The sequence below is a fragment of the Cnephaeus nilssonii genome (genome assembly GCF_951640355.1).
Source record: "Cnephaeus nilssonii genome assembly, chromosome: 1".
Classification (NCBI taxonomy): domain Eukaryota; kingdom Metazoa; phylum Chordata; class Mammalia; order Chiroptera; family Vespertilionidae; genus Cnephaeus; species Cnephaeus nilssonii.
Genome location: NC_137072.1, coordinates 70,435,482 through 70,462,989, shown reverse-complemented (window position 1 = coordinate 70,462,989; position 27,508 = coordinate 70,435,482). Strand labels below are relative to the sequence as shown.

Sequence of the window (27,508 nt, the reverse complement as noted above, 5' to 3'; positions counted from 1 at the left end):
GTTAAAGCATTTCCAAGAGGGGGCCAACCTGATGCAGCCCAGGTATGCAATTTGTAGTAAGAAAAATTGTTTAAAGTTACCTGGTTATGAAAGATTCAGTTTCACATTATGATGTTTAATTCAGACTTTCTAGGGTTTTTAGATACTAATAATATGTTAGGTAATTCTGTATCCTAAATGATATCTGAAGTTTTTTTTGCCAAATCAAATAAGCAGAAGTGATATATTTTTCTTAGGAGGGAAAAATCAGACTTTAAAACAAGCAAGACTAAAATTCTTGAATTGTGATAGACATGAATGGTTGGTTATTCTCCCAGAGCTAAATAAAGCACCAAACAGAATTATAAAAAAGTAATTACAATCAAGAATTTATTTGTTTTCATTATTTTTAGAAATAAAAATGTTTAAAAAAACAAAAAGTTGCAAAAATGATAAAATGTAATTTTGTTATATCCTAATTGCGTAGTTGTTCTGTAAATTTCAAATAAGCAAAAAAATATAAAAATATATTTTCAAATCTTTATAGAATGAAATGAAAATCACATTAATCATCAAATACTCTTGGATTTTCTTTACTCCTTCCACAGATGAATTCACAAATATAAAAACTGATGTACATTTATATTCTAAAGTACAAATCTCCAACAGCCAAGTAGTCATACATTTTATGTGCAAAGTAGATATTGCATATTTACTTGCTATGGAAAGCAGAGTACAGGCTCAATGGAGAATAATCATTAAACACTGATTATTTTTAAGAAAAATGCTGTTGTAAAAATGTACAACAGTATGTTTTTGGTACTTATGTACTTCTTAAGTAACAGCTTTTAGATATCTGCCAAAGTCTGTCTGTGAAGAGCTGTGAAGTGACTTATTTCAAATCTGAAGAACAATAATCTGTCAGTAACCTTCTCAAAACCAAGCCAGCAGAAGATTTTCTTTCCTTTTCCTCCATGCGGTCAGTTTCATTCTTAGGGAAGGCCTGATGTAGCAAGAAGATACAGTTCACGAACCTTCAACACAAGTTTGTGATTTGTCAACTAAATACACCACCTCTGATGTGGATGGTTTCATTCAATCCATGTTCTACTAACTTTATATCTTCTAGATCATCTTTTATGATGCTAATCAAGTGGCTAAGTCCTTCTTGTTGTTGTTTCAAATGCTAGAAGGAATTGAAGAAAATATTAATGCACTACTTTATTAAACTGCAAACTATTCACAGGAAAAAGGATTACTTTACTAGCAATACAGCACTCTGTAGATGCTCTAAATATAGTGGGCATGCATATTTATCTTTTGCTAATATTTTTTATATGACCTACAATAAATCAAACATGTAATGAGCAATATCTTCAACAGAAATATTACAGAAGATTTTTTTTAGATTCCTTTTATCAACCTGATATTAAAACAATGCAAGAAGGTACTCAAATATAGATGCCTAACAAAGCAATCATGAAAATTGAGAATTTTCACATTTTTTGAGTACAAAGTATATAGTGATGATAATGGTGCTAACTACAATTGCTAATATTTTTAAGAGTCCTTCCTAGGTGGTTAAGGCAATTTGAAGAGTTTCATAAGTATTAACTAATTTAGAATCTTTTTGAGCACCTTTCTGGGTACAATTGTTTCTTTTCTCTACAAATAAAGAAAATGAGGTGCAGGTAAGTAACCTGCTCAAGGTCATAAAGTAGGTGATGACCCATGATTCAATCCCAAAACAATATACTGCTTTTCATCATTTTAGGCAGGTGTTTGTATTACTTCCATTTTATTGCATACATAAACTCTTTAATATAGTTCTTTATTCTAATATGCTGGAATCTTTCAGTTAATTGTATTGCAAATATTTACAATGGAATGTAACTGAAATGTATGCACACTAGGTCCAGGAACCTAGAAACCAAACTAGTTTTTAATTGCATAAAATGGGAATATCCATTCTAAAGCACATAATAAAATCGGAATTGTTGATATTTAAAAACATCTAAAATCCTCTGGGCCATGCTAACAGTCTTACATAATGCTTCACAAAGTTTATCACCTGAATACATTTTCTTTAGACAGTCAATGGTTGGACAGTTTTCATAAAACCAATCTGTATTTATACTGAAAATAAGCTAGAACAGTACTTCAACTTGTTCATACAACGTGAGCCTTAGATAAATGGAGGTCCTGGCCACCCCAACCTTCACCGAGGACCCCTGAGGGCTGAGTGGATCAATAACTCCACATAAGGTATGATACAGAGCAATTATTTCTTAAACTTGAATGTACATACAAATACATTTAATGTATTAAGGACAGATTCTGTATTTTTAATAACTTCCCAGGTGCTGCTGCTGCCAACACATTGAGTAGCAGGGTCTAGGGAACTTTGGTGCCTCTATTACCTCTTGTTCATTTTTTGGGGGGTTGGGTAAGTGAATGATTTACTTTTCATTATGGTAAAATATACATAACAAAAATATGTCCATTTTAACCATTTTTAAGTATACAATTCAGTAGCATTCACATTATGAAACAATTACTACCATCTACCTCTAGAACTTTTTCTGAAATTCTGTACCTCTTAAACACTAACTCCCCATTTCCCCTCCCTGAGCCGCTGGCAACCACCATTCTACTCTAATGAATTGGATGGAGTACTCTAGGTACTTCACTGAAGTAGAATCATAAAATATTTGTCCTTTTAAACTGGCTTATTTCACTTGGCATAATATCTTCAAGGTTCATCCATGTTGTAGTGTGTTAGAATGTCCTTTTTTAAAGGTTGAATATCCACTGTATGTATATACACTTTGTTTACTCATCCATCTATGGACACTTGGGCTGCTTCCATATTTTGGGTACAGCAACTAATGCTACTATGAACATGAGTATACATATATTGGAGTTTTCTGGTTTCAATTCTTTTTTTTTTTTTTTTTGTACTTTATTTTTTTATTTTTTATTTTTTTTAAATTTCTTTATTGATTAAGGTGTCACATATTTGTCCTCATCCCCCCATTCCCATCCCACACCCCTCCCCTTGGATGCCCCAACCCTCTGTTGAACTTAAGCATTGGTTAGGCTCATATGCATGCACACAAGACCTTTGGTTGATCTCTCCCCCCTCCCCCCACCCTCCCCTATCCTCCCTCTGAGGCCCGATAGTCCGATCGATGCCTCCTTGTTTCTGGTTCTGTTCTTGTTCATCAGTCTATGTTGTTCATCATTTCCCCTAGATGAGCGAAATCATGTGTCACTATAGATATACTTATAAGAATTGAATGTGCGACGAGCAATAATAGTTATGCTGACAGGCAAATGAATCAGTCTGTAGTGAGTTTCTTTCTGGACCAACAGTTCTTTTGAGACCCAATATCAATGTCAACCGGTTCCCTATGAGTACATGTCGGCACTGACCCCTCAGCTCTGGATGGTGGACAAATGGTGGTAATGCAGGTCCGACTCCCTCTGGTTTGGTCTCGGCTGGACCCAGGGGCACTGCTTCACCCGGATCCAGGGGCCCACGGCCTCACCTGGACCCGGGGCTAGGCTCACCCGGATCCAGGGGCCCGCGGCCTCGCCCGGACCCGGGGCCCAGGGCTCACCCGGCTCCAGGGGCCCGCGGCCTCGCCCGGACCCGGGGCCCAGGGCTCACCCGGCTCCAGGGGCCCGCGGCCTCGCCCGGACCCGGGGCCCAGGGCTCACCCGGCTCCAGGGGCCCGCGGCCTCGCCCGGACCCGGGGCCCAGGGCTCACCCGGCTCCAGGGGCCCGCGGCCTCGCCCGGACCCGGGGCCCAGGGCTCACCCGGCTCCAGGGGCCCGCGGCCTCGCCCGGACCCGGGGCCCAGGGCTCACCCGGCTCCAGGGGCCCGCGGCCTCGCCCGGACCCGGGGCCCAGGGCTCACCCGGCTCCAGGGGCCCGCGGCCTCGCCCGGACCCGGGGCCCAGGGCTCACCCGGCTCCAGGGGCCCGCGGCCTCGCCCGGATCCAGGGGCGCACGGCCTCGCCCAGACCCAGGATTCAGCCTCACCCGGACCCAGGGGCGCACGGCCTCGCCCAGACCCAGGATTCAGCCTCACCCGGACCCAGGGGCGCATGGCCTCACCCGGACCCAGGGGCACGTGGCCTCACCCAGACCCGGGGCCCAGCCTCACCCTGACCCAGTTCCCAGCCTCACCCAGCCCCAGGGGCACGGGGCTTCACCCGGATCCAGGACCCAGCGGGGTTTCGTCTTCTTGATCCCATTTCCTGTTGGTCAATTCCATCTCAGTAATTCCTTCGGCCATTTTCTCAGAGCTCCAGGGCAGCCGCCGCAGAACTCGTTGGGCAGCGGGCTCGGCGAAGCTCCGGTGTGCCCGGTGCGCGGCAGCGGGCTGGTCCGGGGTGGCTGCGTCGGCCCTTGGGTCTGCAGCGGTGGCCAGTCACCGAGCGTGCGCACCTGGCCGCTTCCGGGGCGTTGAGATTCTTGAAGGACTCGGAGGTCAGCAAGCGCGGAGTCTCCCACCCCATGACTCCTAGGGGCTCGTCTGTCCGTGCTCGGCAGCGAGTGGGGCCTTCCCCTCAGCCGGAGACCGCTGGGGGAACTGCGCCGAGCACGTTCCAGGCCGCCACTGTGTCGTCTGAGCCGTAGTTCTTAAAGTGTGATCTTTGGGTCGCCGGCATCAGCATCATCCCGAGTACCCCTCTCTTTTATTCTAGTTGTAGAGCGTCTGCTCAGTCAGCCCTCCGGTGGTTCTGGATGGTGTCTGCTCCGCTCTCCTGTCGTAGACTCAAAATTGTTGTGGTGGGCAGCAATCAGGCTTCCGCCCTATGCCTCCGTCTTGGTCTTCCTTTGTATAGTTAAGTCTTGATTGTTGTTGGTGTCGCTGGGAGGAATTGTCCTCCAGGCCAATTGGCCGTGCAGATCCTCTGTGTCTATAAAGGAAGAGTTGCTGTGTAGGAGACAGATTTATGGGCCGGGTCTTGGTGCAGCAAGGCTTTGGCGCTCATTGATTCTGCCTCTGGAATGTGTCCTTTATGCGAGTGGTTGAAGTCTGGTGTCATCTCACACCGACCACTAGATGCCCTCGTTTCTGGGTCTCCAATGGTGTGTAGGTCAGCTACTACCTGAGACCACTCAGCAGGACTTACGGCAGAAACTGCAGTTTCCTCCTCCTGTCTGAGCGTCCCTAGAACAGTCCGACTAGAACCGCAGTTTATCTGGTCAAGCTGCCATAGGGCAGGCCACCCACATGCAAAAGCCGTTGCTTGGAGCCCAGGTGTGCCTGCAAGACGTGCGGGGCGGGTCTGCAAAACGAGCGGGGCGGGTCTCAGGGCGGGGCGGGGCCTCAGGGCGCCACCAGGCCATGGCGAGGCGAACCGCTCTGGCTGTAAGTCTGCTCCTTCTGTTTTCCACGTTTCCAAGCCACCTCATTCCGCACTCCAGCGCAGCAAACACTGATTGCTGGGCGCACCTCCACAAGGAAGTCACTCCCACTCTCCGACAGGAAGGCCGAGAGTCCAGCCTCTTCCCGCAGGCGTCTGGGGAGCTAATCTCCCCTAGGGTTGGAACAAAAGCCACAAGTCCCTTCCCCCGACCCACGCGCCTCCGCACCTCAGCTTCTCCAGAGTTCGCTCTTTCCTCTTCTCTCTTAGCTGTAAATCCATCATTCAGCCAGCTCTCCTGTGGTTCTGGGTGGCAGACGCTCTGTGCGCGGCGAAGTTCCTTTGTTTAACTTTGAAATTGTTGTGTGCGAAGTTCCTTTGTTTGATTCTGCTGCCTTCTTGGTCCTCCTCTCTCAAAATGGCTAGAGGACTTGAGTGTAAGACAGGAAGTCTTAAGAATCCTCTAAGTCGGTGTTGGCGGTCTCCGGGGCCCCGAGGATCTCATTGGGGAGCTGGGCCAGGTCGGTGACGCGGGTGAGCCCGTCTCGCAGAAAGATGGTCTCTTCCTTCACCGAGAGCCGCTGCGCCGATTCCGCGGTCGCCGCCACAGCAGCTGCCGCGGCGCCCACGAGCTCATGGCCCCGGCTGCGGTGCTGGCTGAGAGGAGCCGCCGCCCGGTCTGGGGAGACGCGAGCAGGAGTCGCCGTGCTCACCAGTCCATCCTTTAGTTGTTTTTCCATAACTGCCATGCGAGGCAGCAGATCAGCCGTTCACCTCCGCCGCCATCTTGGCTCTCCTGGTTTCAATTCTTTTAGATATATACCCAAAAGTAGAATTGCTGGATCATATGGTAATTCTATGTTTAATTTTTTAAGGAACTATTTTTTTACAGTGGTTATATCATTTTACATTGCCACCAGCAATGCACAAGTTTTCCATTTTCTTCACATCCTCATCAACACTATTTTCTGTGTTGTTTTTGCTTTTTAATAATAGCCACCCCAATGGATGTGAAGTGGTGATCGATCACCTTTTTAAAAAGTGCACACTAGCCCTGGTTGGAGTGGCTCAGTTGTCTGGAGCATCGTCCTATACTGCACAGGAAGGTCTCAGGTTTGATTCCCAGTCAGCGCACACACCTAGGCTGCAGGTTTGATCCTGTCAGGCACATACGGAAGGCAACCACAACCAATCAATGTTCTCTCTCACACTCTCCCCTACCCTCTCTCTAAAACCAATAAGCATATCCTTAGGTGAGGATTAAAAAAGAAAAGTGCACACTAGTATGACACTTACCTGCTTGATTTCTCGTAACAGATCTGCATCTATGTAATACCTTTCCTCAGATTTGACTGCTCCAAAATGATTCTGCATCCTGATTTGGGACATCAGTTCATTTAGTCGGCCCTAAAAATAAGACTTAAGTCAAATTATAACTGCTAACAACAGCAGCCGCTTTTAAAAGAGAATGTTTCCTTTTAAAAGGATGGTTACTACTCTATTAAAGGTGTCTTATTTTCCCTCTGTAGACTATTTGAAATGTTAATACAAGCCAAAAACACCATGATTAAGAGTCTACTTTAGAAAGGAAGTTTTGATTAAAGAGAACAAATACTTAAAAAAAACCCACACAAACAAGTATATAAAAGTCCTATTTTTGAAGACCAGTATTTTTCTGTAGATCCACCTGAAACAAATTATACCTTTATCTATAATAATAAAAGTGTAATATGCTAATTGGACCGGACTGCCAAAAGACCTTCCGGATGTGATTCCGAATATCCTTCTGTACGAAGACTTGGCGGCGGGGGCTGAGGCAAAGGCGGTTAGGGGTGATCAGGCAGGCAGGAAGGCAGGTGAGCAGTTAGGGGTGATCAGGTAGGCAGGCAAGCGGTTAGTGGCAATCAGGCAGGCAAGTGGTTAGTGGCAATCAGGCAGGCAGGCAGAGTGGTTAGGGGTGATCAGGCAGGCAGGCAAGTGGTTGGGAGCCAGCAGTCCCAGATTGCAACGAGAGGGATGTCCGACTGCCAGTTAACCAGCAGTCAGACATCCCTGGAGAGGTCCTGGATTGGGAGAGGATGCAGGCTGGGCTGAGGAATGCCTTCCCCTTCCTGCCCCCCCCCGCCCCGGCTGGGCCTCTAGTCCTCTCTAATAAAATGATAATATGCAAATTAACCATCACTCCGCTACATAAGCCACACCCACCAGCCAATCAGGGCGAGTATGCAGATTAACCCCAATCCAAGATGGCTACAGCCACAGAGAACAAGGTTTCCCAGGTAACAGAGCAAGCCAAGCTTTCCATAGCTGTTGCAGGCCAAAGCCTCCACTCAAGCTACAAAGTTTCAATTATAGAAGGTAAACAAATTCAAACAAATGGCGGCAGAATGGAGCTTGAGAGAGCAGGCCAGGGTTGCCGGCGGCAACAGGGGAAGCAAAGCTTTCCACACACCCTGGCCGGGCCCACCAGCTTAAGGCTACAAAGTTTCAATTGTAGAAGGTGAATTAACTGCCACAGAAATGGCTACTGGAGCCCCAGGCTTGGCTCTGCTCCAGGCTACAAAGTTTCAATTGTAGAAGGAAAATAAATTCCAGATACCAGGGCCTCCGCTTGGGTTGCCAGGGGGCGTGGCCGGCCTGCAAACCACCACAGGCCCCTCGCTCAGGCCGCCCCACACCCCAAGGGAACCCCCACCCTTATCTGTGACACCCTTCAGGGCAAACCAGCTGGCCCCCACCCGTGCACCAGGCCTCTATCCTATCTAATAAAAGAGTAATATACAGATTGATCATCACTGCAACACACAATATAGCTGCCCCCATGTGGTCAAAGATCCTGCCCCCATGTGGACACAAGATGGCCACCACAAGATGGCCAGCAGGAGAGGGCAGTTGGGAGGCACCCGGCCTGCAAGGGAGGGCAGTTGTGAGGGACCAGGCCTGCAAGGGAGGGCAGTTGCGAGGGACCAGGCTTGCAAGGGAGGGCAGTTGGAGGTGATCAACCCTGCAGGAGAGGGCAGTTAGGGGTGACCAGGCTGGCAGAAGAGGGAAGTTGGGGGCAAACAGGCTGGCAGGGGAGCAGTTAAGCATCAACCAGGCTGGCAGCAGAGTGGTTAGGGGGTGATCAGGCTGGCAGGCAGAAGCGGTTAGGGGCAATCAGGAAGGCAGGCAGGCAAGCAGTTGGGAGCCAGCAGTCCTGGATTGTGAGAGGGATGTCCGACTGCCCGTTTAGGCCCGATCCTGGTGGGATTGGGCCTAAACGGGCAGTCAGACATCCCTCCAGGAGTCCCAGATTGGAGAGGGTACAGGCTGGGCTGAGGGACAACCCCCCGCCGTGCACGAATTTCGTGCACCGGGCTTCTAGTAGGTGTATAAGTGCTTACCTTAAACTGAGTAGGTGCATTTAGTTCACACTGAATTGTGTCTAGCTGAACTCGCAACTGCTCTTCATCAGCTTGGATGGCATATCCACTCTTCCTCTGAATTTCCTGTTTGATTAGGACCTATACAAAGAAAATCCACCAATACCAATAGAATCATCTGTTTTCTGTTATGCAAGTAATTTTATTACAATCAGTTGTTGGAAGAAATCAGCCAAATAATATACTAACAACATAGTGTAAATCTTAGTTCAAGATGTGAATCATATTTGTCCATTTATATTAGTCGAGTTACATTAGTACATTATTTTCAATGGCCATAATCTTTCATGTATTAACCAATAATTTATTCAGTTTCCCTATTGAGGAGCATATATTTTATTTCTAGATTTGACACTGTTAATAATGCTGTAATAAACATTTTTGTGTGTGTATGTGTGTGTGTATATATATATATACACACACACACACACATATACACACAAATATATATAGATAGATAGATAGATAGATAGATAGATAGATAGATATAGATATAATCTTTATTTACTGATATAGACCCCAAGAATGTGTAGGGTTTAAAAGTATGTTTTCAGCCCTGGCTGGTTTGGCACAATGGATAGAGCATCGGCCTGCAGACCAGGGGGTCCCGGGTTCAATTCCAGTCAAGGGCACATGCCTGGGTTGCAGGCTCGATCCCCAGTGGGGGGTGTGCAGGAGGCAGCTGATCAATGATTCTCCCTCATCACTGATGTCTGTCTCTGTCTCTCTCCCTTCCTCTATGAAATCAATAAAAATATATTTAAAAATAGAATAAAAGTATATGTTTTCAGTCTAACAGAAGCTGCTACACTGCTGTCTCAAAAGATCCTACAAATTTAAATTCACAAGGCACATGAGTATGCTTTCCCCCACATTCCTGTCAGCTATTGGTTGTGATGATTTAAATTTCTCCCAACCTGATGAGTATAAAGGGAACTCACATCTTTTCTTTAATCATTTCCACATTATGAACTGCTTTTTCACATATTTTGTCTATATTTCAATTGGTTTTTTTCTTGTCAATTTATATCTTTGTATAATATGGATATTTATACTATACTAAAATCTGTATTTTCAAATTCAAATTTGTTTTATTCTGAAATCTATCACTAAATTATTGACAAATAGCTTCTTTCTGGTATCTTTTGCTATACAAAATTTTCTAATTCTTATGCAGCCAATTTTGTTTTATAGTTTCTGGCTTTCTGGCCAAAAGTCTCTCTAATACCTAGCTTCATAAATTTCTTAAGAGTTAAGTCTTTAATCTACCTTATTTTTGTGTATGGTGTGATACAGTGGTCTAATTTTAATTTTTTCCAGATTGATAGCCAGTTACTCCATTATTTAAGTTAAATATACCTACTAAATTGAAATCCCACTGTCATACTTTCTTTCTATTTGTAAACATTAATTCAGATTTTATATTTTCCTCATGAATTTATTCCTAAGTATTTTATAGTTTTTTCATCATAGTGAAAAGGATATTTTCCTGTTTCCATTAGTAGTATTTATCTTATATATCCATCTTTCCACATTCTGTAATTTATCCTATAATTTATTTGCCTTCCACATGCATCCAGGCCAGGGATCTTGGTGTGTATGGGACAATGCTCCAAACCAACCAAGCCACACTGGCCAGGGCAAGATGATTTCTTTCTTTACTGCTCCCCCTGACCCTCTCAATAAGATGTGCATTTTAGATTATTTTTAACTTTCTTCACCCAATCTTGTGATACCATTCCTCCAACTTACCGGTTTTACTGAGAAAGTTTGCTACTTTTAGTTTCAGACTATTACCTTTTTTCTATTACAAAAAATCCATGTTTAGCACTTCTGTTACTTATATAGTCTTATAAATGTTGAAAAAAATATCCAGATTGCTACCTGTAAGGTTCTATGGGAAAGGTCCATGAGTTTCCTCTTATATTGTGCAATTTTGGCCATAGTTGTAGTTTGATTCTTCTGTAATTCACCAATATCTTCAGATATAATCTGTATTTTTAAAAAGAGTTTAAGGTAAATCATGTATATATCTCACAACTATTTATCAGGTTCACCTATATACAAAGTGTAATTTCTAAGATAAGCCTGAGATTCATCTCTCAAAATATAAACTCCTTTTTAAATGTGTCTTTATATTTCTAATCCTTTGTACATCTAAAATTTGTTTTATACCCTCACCCGAGAATATGTTTATTGATTTTAGAGAGAGAGGGAAGGAGAGGGAGTGGGACAGGGAGAGGGAGGGGGGAGGGGGGGAGAGAGAGAGAGAGAGAGAGAGAGAGAGAGAGAGAGAGAGAGAGGGAGGGAGGGAGGGAGAGAGAGAGAGAGAGAGAAAGAAAGAAACATCGACTGGTCACCTCCCAACAGAGGACTGAATCCACAACCTAGGTTATAGCTCATGCATTACTTGTGCTTGTGGTGATGCTGGTATAAACAAGCCTATTGGGCTGCCAGTAACATAAAAGTATCATTTATGTACAGTACATACTTGATAATAAACAACTAGGTTATTGGTTTATGTATTTACCACATTATACTTTTTATCATTATTTAGAGTATGCTCTTTTTACTTATAAACGTTTGCTGTAAAACAATATGCTATTCCAGGACAAACCACATGTTAGATGTCAAAATAAGTCTCAGTAAATTTAAAAAGATTAAAAATCATATCAGGTTTATTCAATTCCAATGGTAGAACGAAAAAGAGAAAAAAGAGAAAACAATTGTAGCTGGAAACTTCGACTCTCCTCTCATAGCAGAGCTACTTAAACAGCAAAATCAACAAGATTTTGTAAGAACTGAACTATCTACTAACTGGATTTCACTCACGATAACAGAAAACTACACCCAAGAACATCAGAATACATATCTTTTTCAAAGGCATGTGGTTAAAAACCGTAACAAATTTAAAAGAATTGAAGTCATACAAAGTTATCTGACCATAACAAGAATCAGACTAGAAATCAACAACAGAATAACAGGAAAATCTCCAAACATTTGGAAATGAAAATACTTCTAAATAATTCAGGCTTAGATAAAGACTATGTAGTACATAGATATACAATGGTATACTACTTAGCCATAAGAAAATATGAAATACTGCCATTTGAGACACTATGGATAGACTTTGAGAATATCGTGCTAAGTGAAATAAGTCAGTCAGAAAAAGCTAAGAACCATATGATTTCACTGGTATGTGGGATATAAAAGTGAAACCTATAGACACAGACAACAGTATGGTGGTTACCAGAGGGAAGGGAGTGGTGTGGGGAGGGGAGTAGAGAGCCAAATATCTGGTGATGGAAGATGATTTGACTTTGGTAGTGGACACAATGCAGTATACAGATCATACATCATAGAAATGTACACCTGAAACTCATATGATCCTATTAACTAATGTCACCCCAATAAATGTAATATGTTTAATTAAAAAAATAAATAATCCATTAGTAAAAAAAATCCAACAGTCAAATAGAACTCTCAGGGGAAATTAGAGAATATTCCGACTGGGTCAAATATGGAAATAGGACATTATCAAAATTTGTGAGATTTAGGTAAAAAAGTGCTTAGAAGGAAATTAATAGCATTAAATGCTTATATTAGAAAAGACAAAAGGTCTCAAATAAATAACCTAAGATGCTACCTTAAGAAACTAGAAAAAGAGAAAAGTCCAAAGCAAGCAGAATAAAGGAAATGGTTAAGAGTAGAAATTAATGAAGTTATAAACAAAACCAGAGAAAAGTCAATGAAAAATCAATAAAATCAAGGTAATGAAGGGTCCAGAAATCATGCCACATGCAAAACTATGCTGGAATTTTCATCCAGAGAAGCTAATACTAAAAAGGATGAAAGATTATGATGTTTAAATATTTGTAGAGCTGTCCTAGGAAGCAGTCAGTACCTACAAAGCAATGCCAGAGAAAACGGGTGTAAATTATAACAAGGCAGACACTGGATCAATGTCAAAAGAGAATTTGTATCCATTAGAGCTAGCTGACAGTGAAATGGGTTGCTTCATAAAACAGCAGGTTTTCATTACTCAAACAGAATCTGAATGAACAGCTCATTAAGAATTCCATTTAGAGAATTTGGAGGCGACCTTTAGGTATTTGATTACAAAAGTCTACTTTATAAAACAAAATATTATGTAGATTTAAGCATTCAGTAACTTAAATTTGCTTCATTAACCAACAATTATAAAATACTATGGCCGAAACCGGTTTGGCTCAGTGGATAGAGCGTCGGTCTGCAGACTGAAGGGTCCCAGGTTCGATTCTGGTCAAGGGCATGTACATTGGTTGTGGGTACATCCCCAGTAGGGGGTGTGCAGGAGGCAGCTGGTCGATATTTCTCTCTCATCGATGTTTCTAGCTTTCTATCCCTCTCCCTTCCTCTCTGTAAAAAATCAATAAAATATATATATATATAAAAAAATACTATGATAACATCATCATAATTGTAACCTTCACTTTTATTAGGCCCCATAAATAAAAGTGTTTATAATAGAGCAAATTATATGCATTCTCTGGCTGGAACAGAAAATGAAAGTCTAATTTGCTAAGCCAACAATTTTAAATTCATCATTGAAATACTAGTATAACAAATCAGATTTACATGATTTTGGAGACTATAATAAAGGAAGTTGTATAAAATTATAATTGCTAATTTGCAGTATGCACTATATTGTTCCCTATAAGATAAAATTAGTTAATAACTAACACACATGGTGAAAAGAAATTTCTATGATCCCAAGGCCAGAGAATGAAGGTAAATGCTTACATCTAATCTGGTCTGATGCTGCTTAGTCATCTGATCTTGAACCTTCAGTCTTCGAAGAAGTTCTTTGAAACCCACCATTGGTACAGGAATTAACCTGAAGAAATTCAAGTGGTCAGTTTTCAAACCTTAAGTCTACTATTACAAAATTCAAAAAGGGTTTTTATAATAACATTCACATAATTTCACATTAAATATCTAGAGTTTAAAGGCAGATCTACAACTATGAAATCAATAACGTCACACCATAGAAACTTAATTCAATCTCCCTATTTTACAAATGAGGAAATATAGTTCAGGAAAAAGTTACATTATTAAATACAAACATTAGGGTACTGATACTCAGATTTCAAAGTTTTCACCACAAAATGCTGCCTTACCATAGTCAATATTCTTTAAAAAGCAATAGAAATCACCCTGGCTGGGTAGCTCAGTCGATTGGAGCTACTGATACGACAAAGTTGTGGGTTCAATCCCCAGTCAGCGCACATATAAGAATCAACCAATGAATGCATAAATAAGTGGAACAAATTGATGTTTCTCTCTCTCTCTCTCCCTTTTTCTCTAAAATCAAAAAATTTTTAGAAAAGCAATAGAAATGAAAATAAGCTCACCTAAAATATAAGGATTATCTATATATATAATACCCTAATATGCAAATAGACCCAACGGCGGAACAACCAAATGACCGAACCAGTCACTATGACGTGCGCTGACCACCAGGGGGCATGCATGGAACATGGCAGGTGTCTGCAGCAGGTGGCAGAGAGCGGAACATGGCGGGCATCGCCACGGCGGGATGGTGGAGCAGGTGAGCGGGGGCACCAGACCAAGGCAGGGCGCTGGTCACTGTCATCAGGGTGAGCCTTTGGTGGTTATTGAAAATTCTTTGCTCCTACATGCCACGGTACTTCCAGGCACTTGCATCTGCTACCAGCGCTGGCCCCACTTACACCTGTTGCCAGCACCCCTCAGGGCTTCTCCACTTCCTCCTGCTCCTGAGGGGCAATCGGGGCTGGCAGCCGCCTGTCACACCTGCTGCCAGTGCCAGAACCGCTGCTTGCACCCACTGCCAGCGCTAGTCCTGCTTGCAGCTGGTGCCGGAGCCGCTGCTCGCACCCACTGCCGCCCTGATTGCCCCTGAGGACTTCTCCACCTCCCCATTCCTAAGGGGCGATTGGGGTAGCAGCCGCAGCTCGCACCTGCTGCTGGCACCGGCCCCAATCACTCTGTGCCATCAGCTGGTGCAAGCCAGGCCGGTATCGTCAGCATGTGGGAGTGGTGGCGGCAGGAGCGGGGCTGCCAGCAGACAGAACCGGGGGTACGGCAGGAGGTGCTAAGCAGAGGTGCGGAGGATGGGCCAAAACCTGTCCCTATGCCCACTGAAGCCTCACAGCCCCCAGTAATTATAATAGTTAGCATTTGTTTGCTTCCCTAGTAGCAAATATTAGTTCTTATACGAAAAAAAGATGAAAATACACTTACTTTTCAGAATCAGGGTTATCCACTTTGGCTTGTTCCCAGATAATAGGATCAACACCTACCACAAAGAAAAAATATTTTTTCTAAAAGAACTATTTTCCATTTTTATGGTATTTGTATGAAAGGCATTCCCAAAGTAAAACACAAAACTCATAAGCTGTAATAACTGTCAAATATGACCACTACAAAAATAATAATTTTGTAAGATTACAAAAGGTGTAAATGGATAGGAAACACCTACAACCTATTAAGATATTATAGAGCTCATACAAATCACAAAGGAAGACAAAAAAATCCAATAGAAAATGGGTAAAGGACATCTTTTATGATAAGAACACATTCAGGTTTTACTTGAAGATTCAGTTAAGAGATAAACTAGAAAAAAATAAAATAGTAAATTACCTTTGGGTAGACGGATTATAGACTATTTTTCTTTAGTTCGCTATTTCTAACAAACATATTAGCCATATAATAAAAATTAAAAACTAGACAAATAAATGAAATAAAAAATCCAATCTATGTGAATAGGTAGACATGTGATAAGCTGACAATGGTTTTATTACTATTAATTATCAACCAATACCTCTCAAAATAGAGGAAGCATATAACTTGAAGTCTTTCATTTCCTCAACTCTATGAGTATAGAAACATACCAGCAGGGGGATTCTGTAAAAGCTGTTTGACCTGTGCAGGAGAAAGTTCTGTTCTAGTCATAGAGAGGGTTACACCAAGTTGCTGCAGCTGTGTTTTTATGTTGGTTTGTTCAAAATGGTTATATAGTGTTGTAGCTGGAACTCTTCTTGAAGTACCATTTGGAGAACGCTCAATAACATAAATGACTACTTCTGTCCTGGGAAAAAAACAATCAAGTTATAAAATATGAAACATATAACTCATAGCCACAAATATCAATGCAGCATGTGATTTTTAAAAGGGCACTCGTTGAATAAGAAATGACTATTTTAGAAGGGAATTAAACTATTTTTTTCTTAAATCTTTAAAAAAAAATTTATTGATTTTAAAGAGAGAGAGGGAGGGAGGGAGTAGGGGGGCAGGAGAAAGAGAAAGATCATTTGTTGTTCCACTTATTTATGTACTCATTGGTTGCTTCTTATATGTGCCCTGGCCGGGGATTGAATGCACAAACTTTGCATATCGGGATGACGCTCTAACCTAAGGCCAGGGCTTAAATCTTGAAAAATAAGATACTCTTACTTAAAATGTTCTGTTCACTTATAAATTAACTTAAGTGATAAAGTTAAAATGAGACAGGCAAATAAGATAATATTTGTCAAAGGTTTGCTTAGCTGCAAAGTTCTATTATTTTTTCTAGATTTGAGAAGTACTTTGGAGATTCTGTTGAAACTTATAGGTTGTTTTACTGCAAGTAAGACCAAGAAGTAAAATCTGACTTTAGTCATATTCTAAAGTAAATGTTTTGCCACTAAGTATGAAAATTATCAGACAAGGGAAGTTAATCAGTCATATTTATTCATAAATGAAGATGAATAGTAATTAGTCAAAACTTTCCATTAACATCTTTGTGGTCCTTGATATGCACACAGTCACGATTAATGTTTATTCCTGTTTCTAAGTGAAAAATCTAAAAAATTATTAGCATCCAGTAAGTTAAAAAAATCCAAGATTAAGGAAAAAGCTTTCAAATGTTTCTGCATTAATAGTGAAAAATCACTATCTAAGAAATAATTCTGCTCTGAGATTTAACTGGGGTTTTAGCAACAAAAACACTTGATCACTCTCTGAATCAAGGCATACAGATATAAATAGTATACTTATTGTATACTTACTGATCATCTGGCAATGTTTTAATACCCTCTACATTTACTGTAAGAGTCTGGTTTCCTCCCAAAACTTTATGCAATGATTCTACCAATTGCTGTTGTTGGCTTCGAATATCCGTTTCTTTTTTGTTGAAAACTAAAACCACAAGCCCATCTTCATCTTTATTATTGGGCATACAACTATAACCTACTGCCTGTGGAATGGCAAAATAAACATTATCAGAAATATGTACAGATCTTAAATCCAGTATTTAATATTAATAGCTTCATATCTGCTAAAATGGGGAAACAGTTTAATGTCTGGTAGCAAAGGAAATAATGATTCTTACCTCCTTGTGCCCTAGGAGGTTACACATTTTAAAGAAATTATTTTACCCCAGAATAACAAACTCGTAGAATGAAATTAAAAATTCCTTTTCAAAAGAGTAACTAAGTAGCTTTTGCCTCTGAAAAAAAACATTGATATCCGCTTTTGTTGGGTGCTTCTACACAGCTGAAACAACTCTGAATGTCATAAAAATGACTGCAAAAGTCATGGACCAAAATGTAAGTCATTTTACTATATACTAGACTCACAGAATCTTAGGTTTTAGACACGATAAACTATATCTTTCTAGAGAATTACTCTTTTAGATAGAAGCCTTTTCTTGTTTGTCACCACTTATAATGCAAGTTTTTGAAAAATTTAAATTCACTATAGTTTGTTATGCATTTTACCATATGTATGTTATTTATCAACTTAAAAAAAGGAAAAAGTCAAATTGTTATATTCAGTCTATGTATATCTACTGCATAAATCTTAGTCATTAAATAAAGGTATTAAAATTTCAACATACTAAAAAAACTACTTCCTTTTTGTTGTTCAAGGGTCTGATTCTAAGCTTTGTAGCTCTAAACACTAGGCTTATGTACACATTGATTAGGTTTAAGAGACTGATATACACCAACAAAACTCAAAAGAGGCTGAAGTAAACTGGATTGTAATTTATTAATTTGTTATAAAAAATACACTACAAATTGACCTATATACTCTAACTGGCTGATGAATAGAATCTGAGAAGTCAAATTCATATGAGCAGGTTGCTTGATAGGCATGGAATCAACACTGAAAATGGACTACATTGTTTTAATGACCTTGGGCATTCAGCAATAATAGTGACAATAAGATACTCTTGTTATGAGTAGTGTATACATTCCTGGACAATGTTAGATAAATACCACTAAATTCTACTTTTATGTCTCCCTTTAATAGATGCCAAGCGGACCATTCCCCTTTTGTTAACATTTTTTCCCTCAGTTATAAATTAGTCACACCTTTCAGTCATATTCCGTGCACCTCCAAACACACATGTATGAAGTCACCTCAATTTTATAATTTTTGTATTTTTAAAATAAAAATATAATTGCATCATGTTCAAGGAGTACTGAAAAAAAAAAAAACACAAGCAACTGTTTTATTGGTATTATTTTAACCCAAATACCATATTCTGTCTTATACATAACCTTCAAGTGAAGATCAAAAGCAGTATTAATACCTTAAATCGGCAAAAGGGATTTTCTTGTGTGAATTCCACTGGTGGTATGTTATTGTTGAAATATCCTTTTCCGGTTCCCCAAAAGGCCTGCAGTTGATTCCATTTTGCCAAAATAGCATCTCTCTCATCTCCTAACAGCGTTGGAGCAGAAAGAGCACTTGCAGTATTTATCAGTTGGTTGGACTGAGCAGGAGCCTGTGTAGGCTGACCAAAGAGACCACCTAATGCTAAAAATATACCCCAAAATTAGTATTTAAAAAAAAACAACACAATTCAGAGCCCAAGTATGATAGGCAGAATAGTGATCCCTACACACAAAGATGTCCATACTAATCTCCATAATTTGTAAATATGTTACCTTACACGGCAAATGGACTTTGAAGGTGTGATTATGAGATTAAACTGGGATTATCCTATATTATCAGGAGGAACTCGACATAAATCATAGAGGGAAGAGGGAAGTCAACATCAAAGTAAAATCCTATCTAATAAAGAGAATATGCAAATTGACCATCACGCCATCACAAGGCAGTGGCACCCACAGCCACAAGATGGCGGCGCCCAGTCCTCTCAGCCCCACGGGGAGGAAGGCAGGCTTGCGGTGTGGCTGGACCCACTCTCAGCCCCTCAGGGCCGACCCGAGGCTCAGGTAACCAGGGCCGGCCAAGGCTTGCGCTGCCGGCAGTGGCAGCAGCAGAGGTGTGATGGGGGTGTCGCCTTCCCCTGATCGCCGGGTTGCCTCCTGCCCCTGATGGCTACCGGACTGTGAGAGGGGGCAGGCCAGGCTGAGGGACCCTCTCCAGTGCATGAATTTTCATGCACCGGGCCTCTAGTCTGAAGATAAAGGAAGGAGCTACAAGCCACGAAATCCAGAGAGACTCTAGAAGCTGGACAAGGCAAAGGACTTGATTCTCTCCTATAATCTCCAGAAGTAACACAGCCCTCATGACACACTGATTTTAACCCAGTAAAACCCATTTCTGGATTTCTAATCCACAGAAGTGTAAGATAATAAATTTTGGGGTTTTTTTTTAAGCCACTAAATTGTGACACGTTTGTTATGGCAACAGTAAGAAATTAATATAGCCCTGACTGGTTTGGCTCAGAGGATAGAGTGTCATCCTGCGGACTGAGAGGTCCCAGGTTCGATTCTGGTCAAGGGCATGTACCTTGGTTGCAGGCACATCCCCAGTGGGAGGTGTGCAGGAGGCAGCTGATTGATGTTTCTAACTCTATTCCTCTCCCTTCCTCTCTGTAAAAAATCAATAAAATATATTTTTAAAAAAAGAAATTAATATAGCCAGGCTGGCAGTTACATAGCTCAGTGGTTGAGCATGTACCTATTAACCAGGAGGTCACGGTTTGATTTCTGGTCAGGGGACATGCCCGGGTTGCAGGCTTGATCCCCAGCAGGGGGCATGCAGGAGCAGCCTATCAATGATGTTTCTCTCTCATCAATGTTTCTCTCTCTCTTCCTCTCTGAAATTAATAAATATTCTTTTTTTAAATGTATTTCATTGATTTTTTACAGAGAGGAAGGTAGAGGGATAAAGAGTTAGAAACATCGATGAGAGAGAAACATCGATCAGCTACCTCTTGCACACGTTCTACTGGGAATGTGTGCCTGCAATCAAGGTACATGCCCTTGACCAGAATTGAACCTGGGACTTTTCAGTCCACAGGCCGACGTTCTATCCACTGAACCAAACCAGTCAGAGCAAAAAATATTCTTTAAAAAAGAAAAGAAACTAATATACTAGGACAATCCTTATAATGTTAAACTTATTTCTCTAATGATATAATCTTAATACAATTAACTCTATTACTAGAACACAAATTTGGATCCATATTAGACCCACACAAAAAAAATAAAAAAGTACATAGATATGAAAAAGTTAATTTTGTGAAGTTGCAAAATTATCTTTTAAACAACCTTTTTTGTTGTTATATTTGTATAATAAATACAAATTGAAAGAAAAAAATAAGCAATAAGAATCATTACATCAATGTTTATCACTAACAGCTTAATAAACACTTTTCCTTCTCTTATTAACAAGAAAAATATAGTGAAAAGAACAAATGAACTAACCATCAATATTCTAGGATAAAGCTTTAGCTGGCTGTGTAGCTTTGGGAAAGTTACTTAATCTCTATGTGCTACAACTTTCCAATAGTAAGAAGGGCAAAGATGTTAAATCAGATCAATATTTCCAAAGTGCAAGATAAAGTACCCCTGGTATGATATAGCTGTCAAGCAACAGCTGAGTTACTAAATGGACTAATTCCTATAAGAAAACGTCTCATCCTAGCCCATTTGGCTTAGTGGCTAGAGTGCTGGCCTGTGGACTGAAGGATTCCGGGTTCAATTCCAGTCAAGGGCACGTACCTTGGTTGCAAGCTCCTCCTTGACCCAGGCCCTGCTCAGGGCACATGCAGGAGGCAACCAATCAATGTGTTTCTCTCACATCGATATTTCTGCCTTTTCCTCTCTCTTCCATCCTCACTAAAAATCAATGGAAAAATAACCATGGGTGAGGGTTAAAAAAAAAAAAATCTCTTTGGGCATTCTCCCTCCAGGAAGCACTCCTATGCCATTCCCTTCCCCACAAAGGCACTTATTTCCTAAACTCCAAGGGACCCCACAAGACTTGCAACCAGGGGAGCAATGGGCAGCGGCAACTCGTCCCAAGCTAACCCCAGGAACCTGTCTCCAAGGCCCCCTTTTCTCTGACTTCCCTATAAGCCCAGCCTAGGTTCTCCTGTTGCTTCTTCTATGCCCTTCCTTGTTTCACTGTCCTGTGTGTTTTTGCTGTTGTCAATAAATTCTTGCTTGCTTTTCTACAGAGAAGGAGAAGAAGGAGGAGGAGGAGGAGGAGGAGGAGGAGGAAGAGAAAAATTCTCTGTAATTATTTGGATATATTTTCTAGAAAAGTTTGATTGGTGCCAGTATGCCTTTAATGTTTCATGACTTGCTTATCTCACTCTAAAAAAAAAATGTTTTAATTGATTTTAGAGGAAGAGGAAGGGAGAAACAGAAACATCAATGAGAAACATCTATCAGTTGCCTCCCACACACCCACTACTAGGGATTGAGCCTGAAACACAGGCATGTGCCCTGACCAGGGATCAGTGACCTGTTGGTGCATGGGGTGATGTTCAACCAACTGAGCCAAACAACTGGGCTTATCTCATTTTTTAACAAAGGGTTGAAGATGTCTAAGACTCAGAGCTTAAGGCACAAAGGTGTCTGGCTAGAATTTATTAACACTATTATATTTTCTTTGTACTTAAATTTTGATTATCTTTTCTTTATAGCAAATGACACTGGTTTTCCTTTTATAGCAGAGGATGGACAAAGGAACATGTTAAATTATACTACAGGAATGCAATCAGCAAAGACCTGCCTGAAAAACTCCATAGGACAAATTAGCTGATTTCTTTAATAAATTGAAAAATAAAAAGAGAGCTAAAAGAGGAACTTAGAGATTTAAGACAAATAAAGCAATATTGTTTACACACTTGAGTGACAAAACTATAAAAGGAATTGAATATAATAAACGACAGGTCTATGAAGTTCCTTCCATGGGGAAATGATTAGGAGGAGAATGTGGAGGGCTTCCGAAGAGACTGGCCAGGTCCATCTTCTGACATGGGCAGTGGTTACCAGGGTGTTCACTTTATATATAATTCATTAAGCTGTACTTGTGTGCAGTTTTCTATATTTTTGTTATTTTTTTAGCAACAACAAAAAAATTAAAAATAATACTAAACCCAGAAAACTTATAATCCTAATCATGTTAATCAGACTTCTCCCAAGATATTATCTATTCTATACATATAAAAGCCTAAGCAACCGTCCGACCAGTAGCTATGATGCACAATGACCACTGTGAGCTGCAGTGACTGGGCAGCTGCAGTTCTCGGGTGCGGCACCCGGAACCAGAGAGGAGGGAGCCCGATTCCGGGGTGCATCACCTGAGAACTGCCCTCTCGCAATCCAGGACCCGTTGAGGGATGTTGGAGAGCCGGTTTCAGCCCGATCCCCACAGGCCAGGTCGAGGGACCCCACCGATGCACAAATCTGTGCACCGGGCCTCTAGTTATATATATATATAAACATAAGTAGCTTTTGGAATCCTGTAGAATATTTATAATTTTTAAAAAAGTTATCCACTAATGTGTTTTGAACAGTGCATTCAATAATGTTAGCTATATTGTTATAATTTTATATTGGAAGTAAGATGAAAACTTCATACTTACTAGTTTGTTGTTGCTGCTGCTGCTGTGTATTAAATCCTCCAAATCCCAATCCAGTTCCCAAACCAGTACCTAAACCAGTACTAGTTCCAGTTGTGCCAAAACCAGTACCAAATCCAAAACCTTTGTTCTGAGTGCCACCGAAGAGTCCTTTTAATGAAAAATTGAAATTGCATAAGTTAAAAAAATCTGAGCTCTAGCTCACTTCTACAAATGACTTAAGATTTCCTCTTACCAGTAGTGCCCGTGTTAGTTGGAGCAGAAAAGCTGAATGCAGAACCTGCTGTTGTAGATGTTGTCCCAAATCCTCCGAACCCACCTAATTATAAGGGGATAAATAAAATGGAAAGGAAGACTCTTTTGTATACATAAGAGGTAATTTCTTTTTCAAATTATTTTATAAGTAATTGCGATGTATAAAGACAAAATATATTGATCTAATTTTTCTTTCTCTACTTTTAATTTCATTAAAAAACACAATTCTACTCATCAAGAAATCAGTATGTTACAAGAAATAAGCCATGGAAGTATTTAAACTAGAATACCTCAATGCAATATATACCTTTCAACTAAAGGGATGATTAACAGTTATAGCTGAGAAAACATGTTAAGCCTACAGCCATTATGTTTAACAAACACTAAAACGACTATGTATGTACTTTTAGAATAGGAAATGCAAATTCAAACACCTAGATGATTTAGGCTGATAACATTAATGAGTGGTGGAACTATTCAATGTGAACAATTTTAAAAAACAGCAGCAGTTCCTAAATTCCAGCAGACTATTGCTGCAGGAGAATGGTAGTTTAGCAGTGTTATATATTCCCAATTTTTCCAAAATAAATAGAAGATCTAGATTTTCTGTGACATTTATAGAATTTTAAACCCTAATTTTTGCAACTAATTCAAATGTTTTTAAAAATAGTGTGCAAATAGATCACAATGGCAGAGTGTGTTGACAGCTTTCATCCTTGGCTTGGCCAATTAATTTATAGTCAACTTTAGCTTATATTTCTACTTAGTCTCCACTGAGACTAAACAACTTTTCAAAGGAAACATACCAATACACTGACCTCTATACAGCAAAAATGTGTTTCTCTGAGGAAGAAGTGAGAGAAAAAACTCACAAGTGGAAGGCAGTGGCAGGGAAAGTGAACAGAGCTATCACAGGCCTCTGATAGCTGAGTTTGGCAAATCTGACAGATATACAAATTACATTTTTGGGTAAGTCTAGAGACAAGTCACTCTTAACTATAGCTAACTTGACATATGAATGGAATGGAATACTAGCCAATCTAAAATTGTTTTACGTATTTTCTTTATTGTCGGTTTTTACCTGATACTAATGTGGTGCCAAAAAGACTTTTAAGACAAATATTCATCAATATTGTAACAGAAAATATTAAGAAAAAAAAAACCCAACCCTTTGATATTCACCATATAATTTTGATAGGGAAAATTACTCAAGAATAGACTGCATGTCACCCTAGCCTGTTTGGCTCAGTTGGTTGAGTGTTGTACCATGCACCAAAAGGTTGCTGTTTGGATTCCCGGTCAGGGCACATGCCTGGGTTGTGGGCTGGATCCCTAGGAGGGGGCGTGCAGGAGGCAGCCAATTTATGTTTTGTTCTCACATAGATGATTCTTCTCCCTCTCTCTAAACAAAAATCAATTAAGTAATAAAAAAATAGACTGCATGTTGCATGCAGGTACAACCACTCTATTTACTTGTATGTCTAGTGCATATAAGTAAACTGGAAACAATCTTTTTTCTTACTTCTCCCTTCCATAGAAAAACTAAGATATATTCTGAACTGGCTACATGATAAAAATACCAGTCAGGATCTCATCATACCAAAAATGTTTATTAACATCCATCTGCAAGGATATAAAATTAAAAGGTAGACAAAAATTTTTATCAGCCCTTTGGTGAAGGCAAAGTTAATGAACATATGTATATAAAAGTAGTTAAAACACAATTATATTATCACAACTCAAAACTTAACAATGATAACTCCAAAGGAACACAAAATCAAGCAAATAACAAAAGATGTATTTATTGTTGGTGAATTACAACTGGGTGGTTTTGTCCAGAAACACAAATTTGAAAATAATGTTTCTGTTTTACCCAGTGCCAATTTTAAGCAAACAGGGAAAAGTAAACATACCAAATAACAGTAATATGTGATCTTTAAATATATCTTTATGATAATGGATCATTTTATCTTTGGAATTTTCAAGTATTCTTCAAAACGTTTTCAAATCAAATACCAAGGTGATACTCACATTGACAAGTGACTGCACAAAATACCAGAACTTCCCAAATAAGTTTTAGAGAACTAAAAAGTTTCAGGAAATAAAGTTTACCAAATGCATATAATTGGCATGGGCATAAGTGGAATAATGTAAGAAAATATGGACAACAGATTCATATACGAGCAGCTGAGAACAAGACTTTTCTATAGGGTCATTGTATGTAACTATACATAGACCTATTTTAAATTTATACCTATATACACACAATATAGTTTGTGCTTTGCAAATTTTTCAATGAACTTTAAACAATCCATCTCTAGATAATAAAATCTTCATAATTATCATTTTGAAGGCAAACATGTCTAGCTTATCTTTTAGAACTCAATGCTGACAATAAATTAAATTCCCTCTCTGATAATTTCTTACAGTTTTCCAGGAAAAAACTGGGGATTCCTTCTATAATTACACATCTTACAGAAACGTTTACTAATATGCTCAGTTGAACAAAGAAGTGCATTATTATTATACAGGTTAAAAAACAAAACAGGTTACTGCTGTTCGTATAAGACAATGTTCTTTTGGGAACCACAAGGACAATAGAATGAAATTCCAATGAAAGATGCAGGAAAAATGAAAAAAGTGGCTGCAGGAGTCCAAGAATCCCAGGAAAATGGGCCTGACTGCTGGCTGAGCTTATACTTTGGAAGGAATATGTAATAATTTGGAAGATATATTCTACTCAAAAATAATAATTCCAAACTACTTGGAAATTATAATCTGTTCAATTGAATACAAATTTAACAAAGGAACATTATAACTTGCAAGACTTCCCAAAACTAAGTCCTGATACAGTCAAAACTTGATACAAATGTTACTGATTCGACATTAGGAGATAAATTTTCTTTCCTCAGACAAGTCACTGTTCTTTCCCAAACTCCAGGAATCACAAAATATTCTTGGACTCCAGCCCCCAGCATTCGTTACACATACGACCCGCAGTATCTACCTGCACTTGCCAGACTGTTACCAAAATTGAACGGAGTCGCCGAGGTAGTAGGAACACCGAAATTCCCAATATTAAAGTTCACTGCAGGATTAGCAGTTAATCCGAAACCCCCAAAATTAAACCCACTGGCGGTGGAGTTGGCAGTCTCAAGCCCACCAAATCCTGATAGGCGTGTAGGCAAAGAAAGAAACAAACATTTAAAAGGGGAGAGGGGAAGAAAAACAAGAAAAGAAAGCAAGATAGGATTACAAGAGTCTGTAGGAAGTTTCACAGAAGTGGACAAAAGGCAAACCTTGACTTTGCTCCAAACAAATTAAGAAAGCGGAGGTGGGGACAGGAGAGAGGGGTAGGAGCGGGGCCAAAGGGGCTGGGCGAAGGCTCCCGCCCCCCAGGGCTGGGCCCAAAGGAGCCGCGGGGCAGCGCCGGCGCCCAGCGAGAGTTCCCACCGGGACGGGAAGCTGCGGGGAGGAGAGAGGGCGGTTCTCCGCGAGGGAAGAGGGGGCCGCCTCCGGTCTCGCCAGCTCCCCGGCGGCAGGAAGCGAGCCCCAGTAGGGCAGGGTCCGGCGGGACCCACGCTCCGCGTGCCAGCGCCGGGGTGGGTCTGTGTCCTCCCGCGGCCTCCTCAGGAGCCTGCTCGGCCCGCTCCGCGCCGCCCGCCCGCCCTTTTCCGAAGCCCTAAAGTCTCCGCCCCGGCAGGAAACCCCGGGAACCCCGAGCCGGAGAGTCTCGGACCGAGGCGGACCCGAGACCTCCCCAGGAGAAGGTCCGGGGAAATTACTCACCCGTGGGAGCAGCGGTGGCTGCAGCGGTGCCTGAGGTGCCCGAGGGGGCCCCAAAGTTGAAGGCCATGTCGCGGGAGCAAGGGACCGAGCAGCAGCTCCCGCGACATTCGGTGCACTCCGCTTTTGGGTCCGGCGGAGAAACTGCCTCCGGTTCACGGAGTTCCGCCCCTTTTCGGCCCTAGCCTATGGGCCGGAACGCAGAGGCGTCGGGGGTGGAACCCTGACGGGGGGACGCCCCGCCCGGCTAGCTTCCGGGCGCTTCGTGACTTCCTGGGGCGTGAGCGTCACAAGCAAGGTGAGGTGCTGCCAGTCCCCCAGAGGCGTGCCGCCTGAGAGCCCTTACAAACTACCCGAGGGAGGTCCCTGGGCGGAGACGTGCAGATAAGGGTGTGTAATGAAGACCGGGCCGGAAAGAACCGACTCCCTATCCTCCATAGCGGGGAGCCAATGGGTAATGCCGAGACTGAAAATTCAGGGAGCTGTGTGTCCTGTAGGGTCCTGGGAGTGAATATTTTTTAAAGTGGGGGACTAAAAGTGGTGCCTCTGAAAAGGATGTCTCTCTACCTTTTTTTTAATGTAACAAACCTTGTAGAATTACTTGGTTCTTAATCTGTGTGCTTGTATAACTTTAATAAAAATGAAAACAACTAAAAGCCATTGTAGCTATCAAAATTACAAATGTCCTTGGACCTCCAAACGTTATCTTGTAAATGATTTGGCAAGATTATGGAATACAAGGTTATTCGTGACGGCATTGTTTATAAAAACAAGTTATTGGAAACGAACGGCTGGCTTAGTTAAATTTATACAAAGGAATACTATTCAG

General features: G+C 41.1%; 1 protein-coding gene across 2 annotated transcripts; it reads right to left on the bottom strand.

Annotated features, from left to right (window-relative positions):
- Positions 1–459: 459 nt before the first annotated feature.
- On the bottom strand, positions 460–26,839 carry NUP54 (nucleoporin 54). Of its 2 annotated transcripts, XM_079767265.1 has the most exons (13): positions 26,683–26,835; positions 25,901–26,062; positions 22,874–22,957; positions 22,642–22,788; positions 18,382–18,608; positions 16,853–17,040; positions 15,698–15,894; positions 15,048–15,102; positions 13,566–13,659; positions 10,668–10,775; positions 8,745–8,864; positions 6,658–6,768; positions 460–1,165 (listed from the first exon to the last, which is right to left on the bottom strand). In XM_079767265.1, the coding sequence occupies exons 1-13, from the start codon at positions 26,747–26,749 to the stop codon at positions 1,037–1,039; spliced, it is 1,689 nt and encodes a 562-aa protein (XP_079623391.1). In that variant the 5' UTR covers positions 26,750–26,835; the 3' UTR covers positions 460–1,036. The 2 variants fall into 2 exon arrangements, with proteins under 2 accessions (XP_079623391.1, XP_079623390.1); XM_079767264.1 differs by lacking the exon at positions 25,901–26,062 and having other exon boundaries at positions 26,683–26,839.
- Positions 26,840–27,508: the final 669 nt, after the last annotated feature.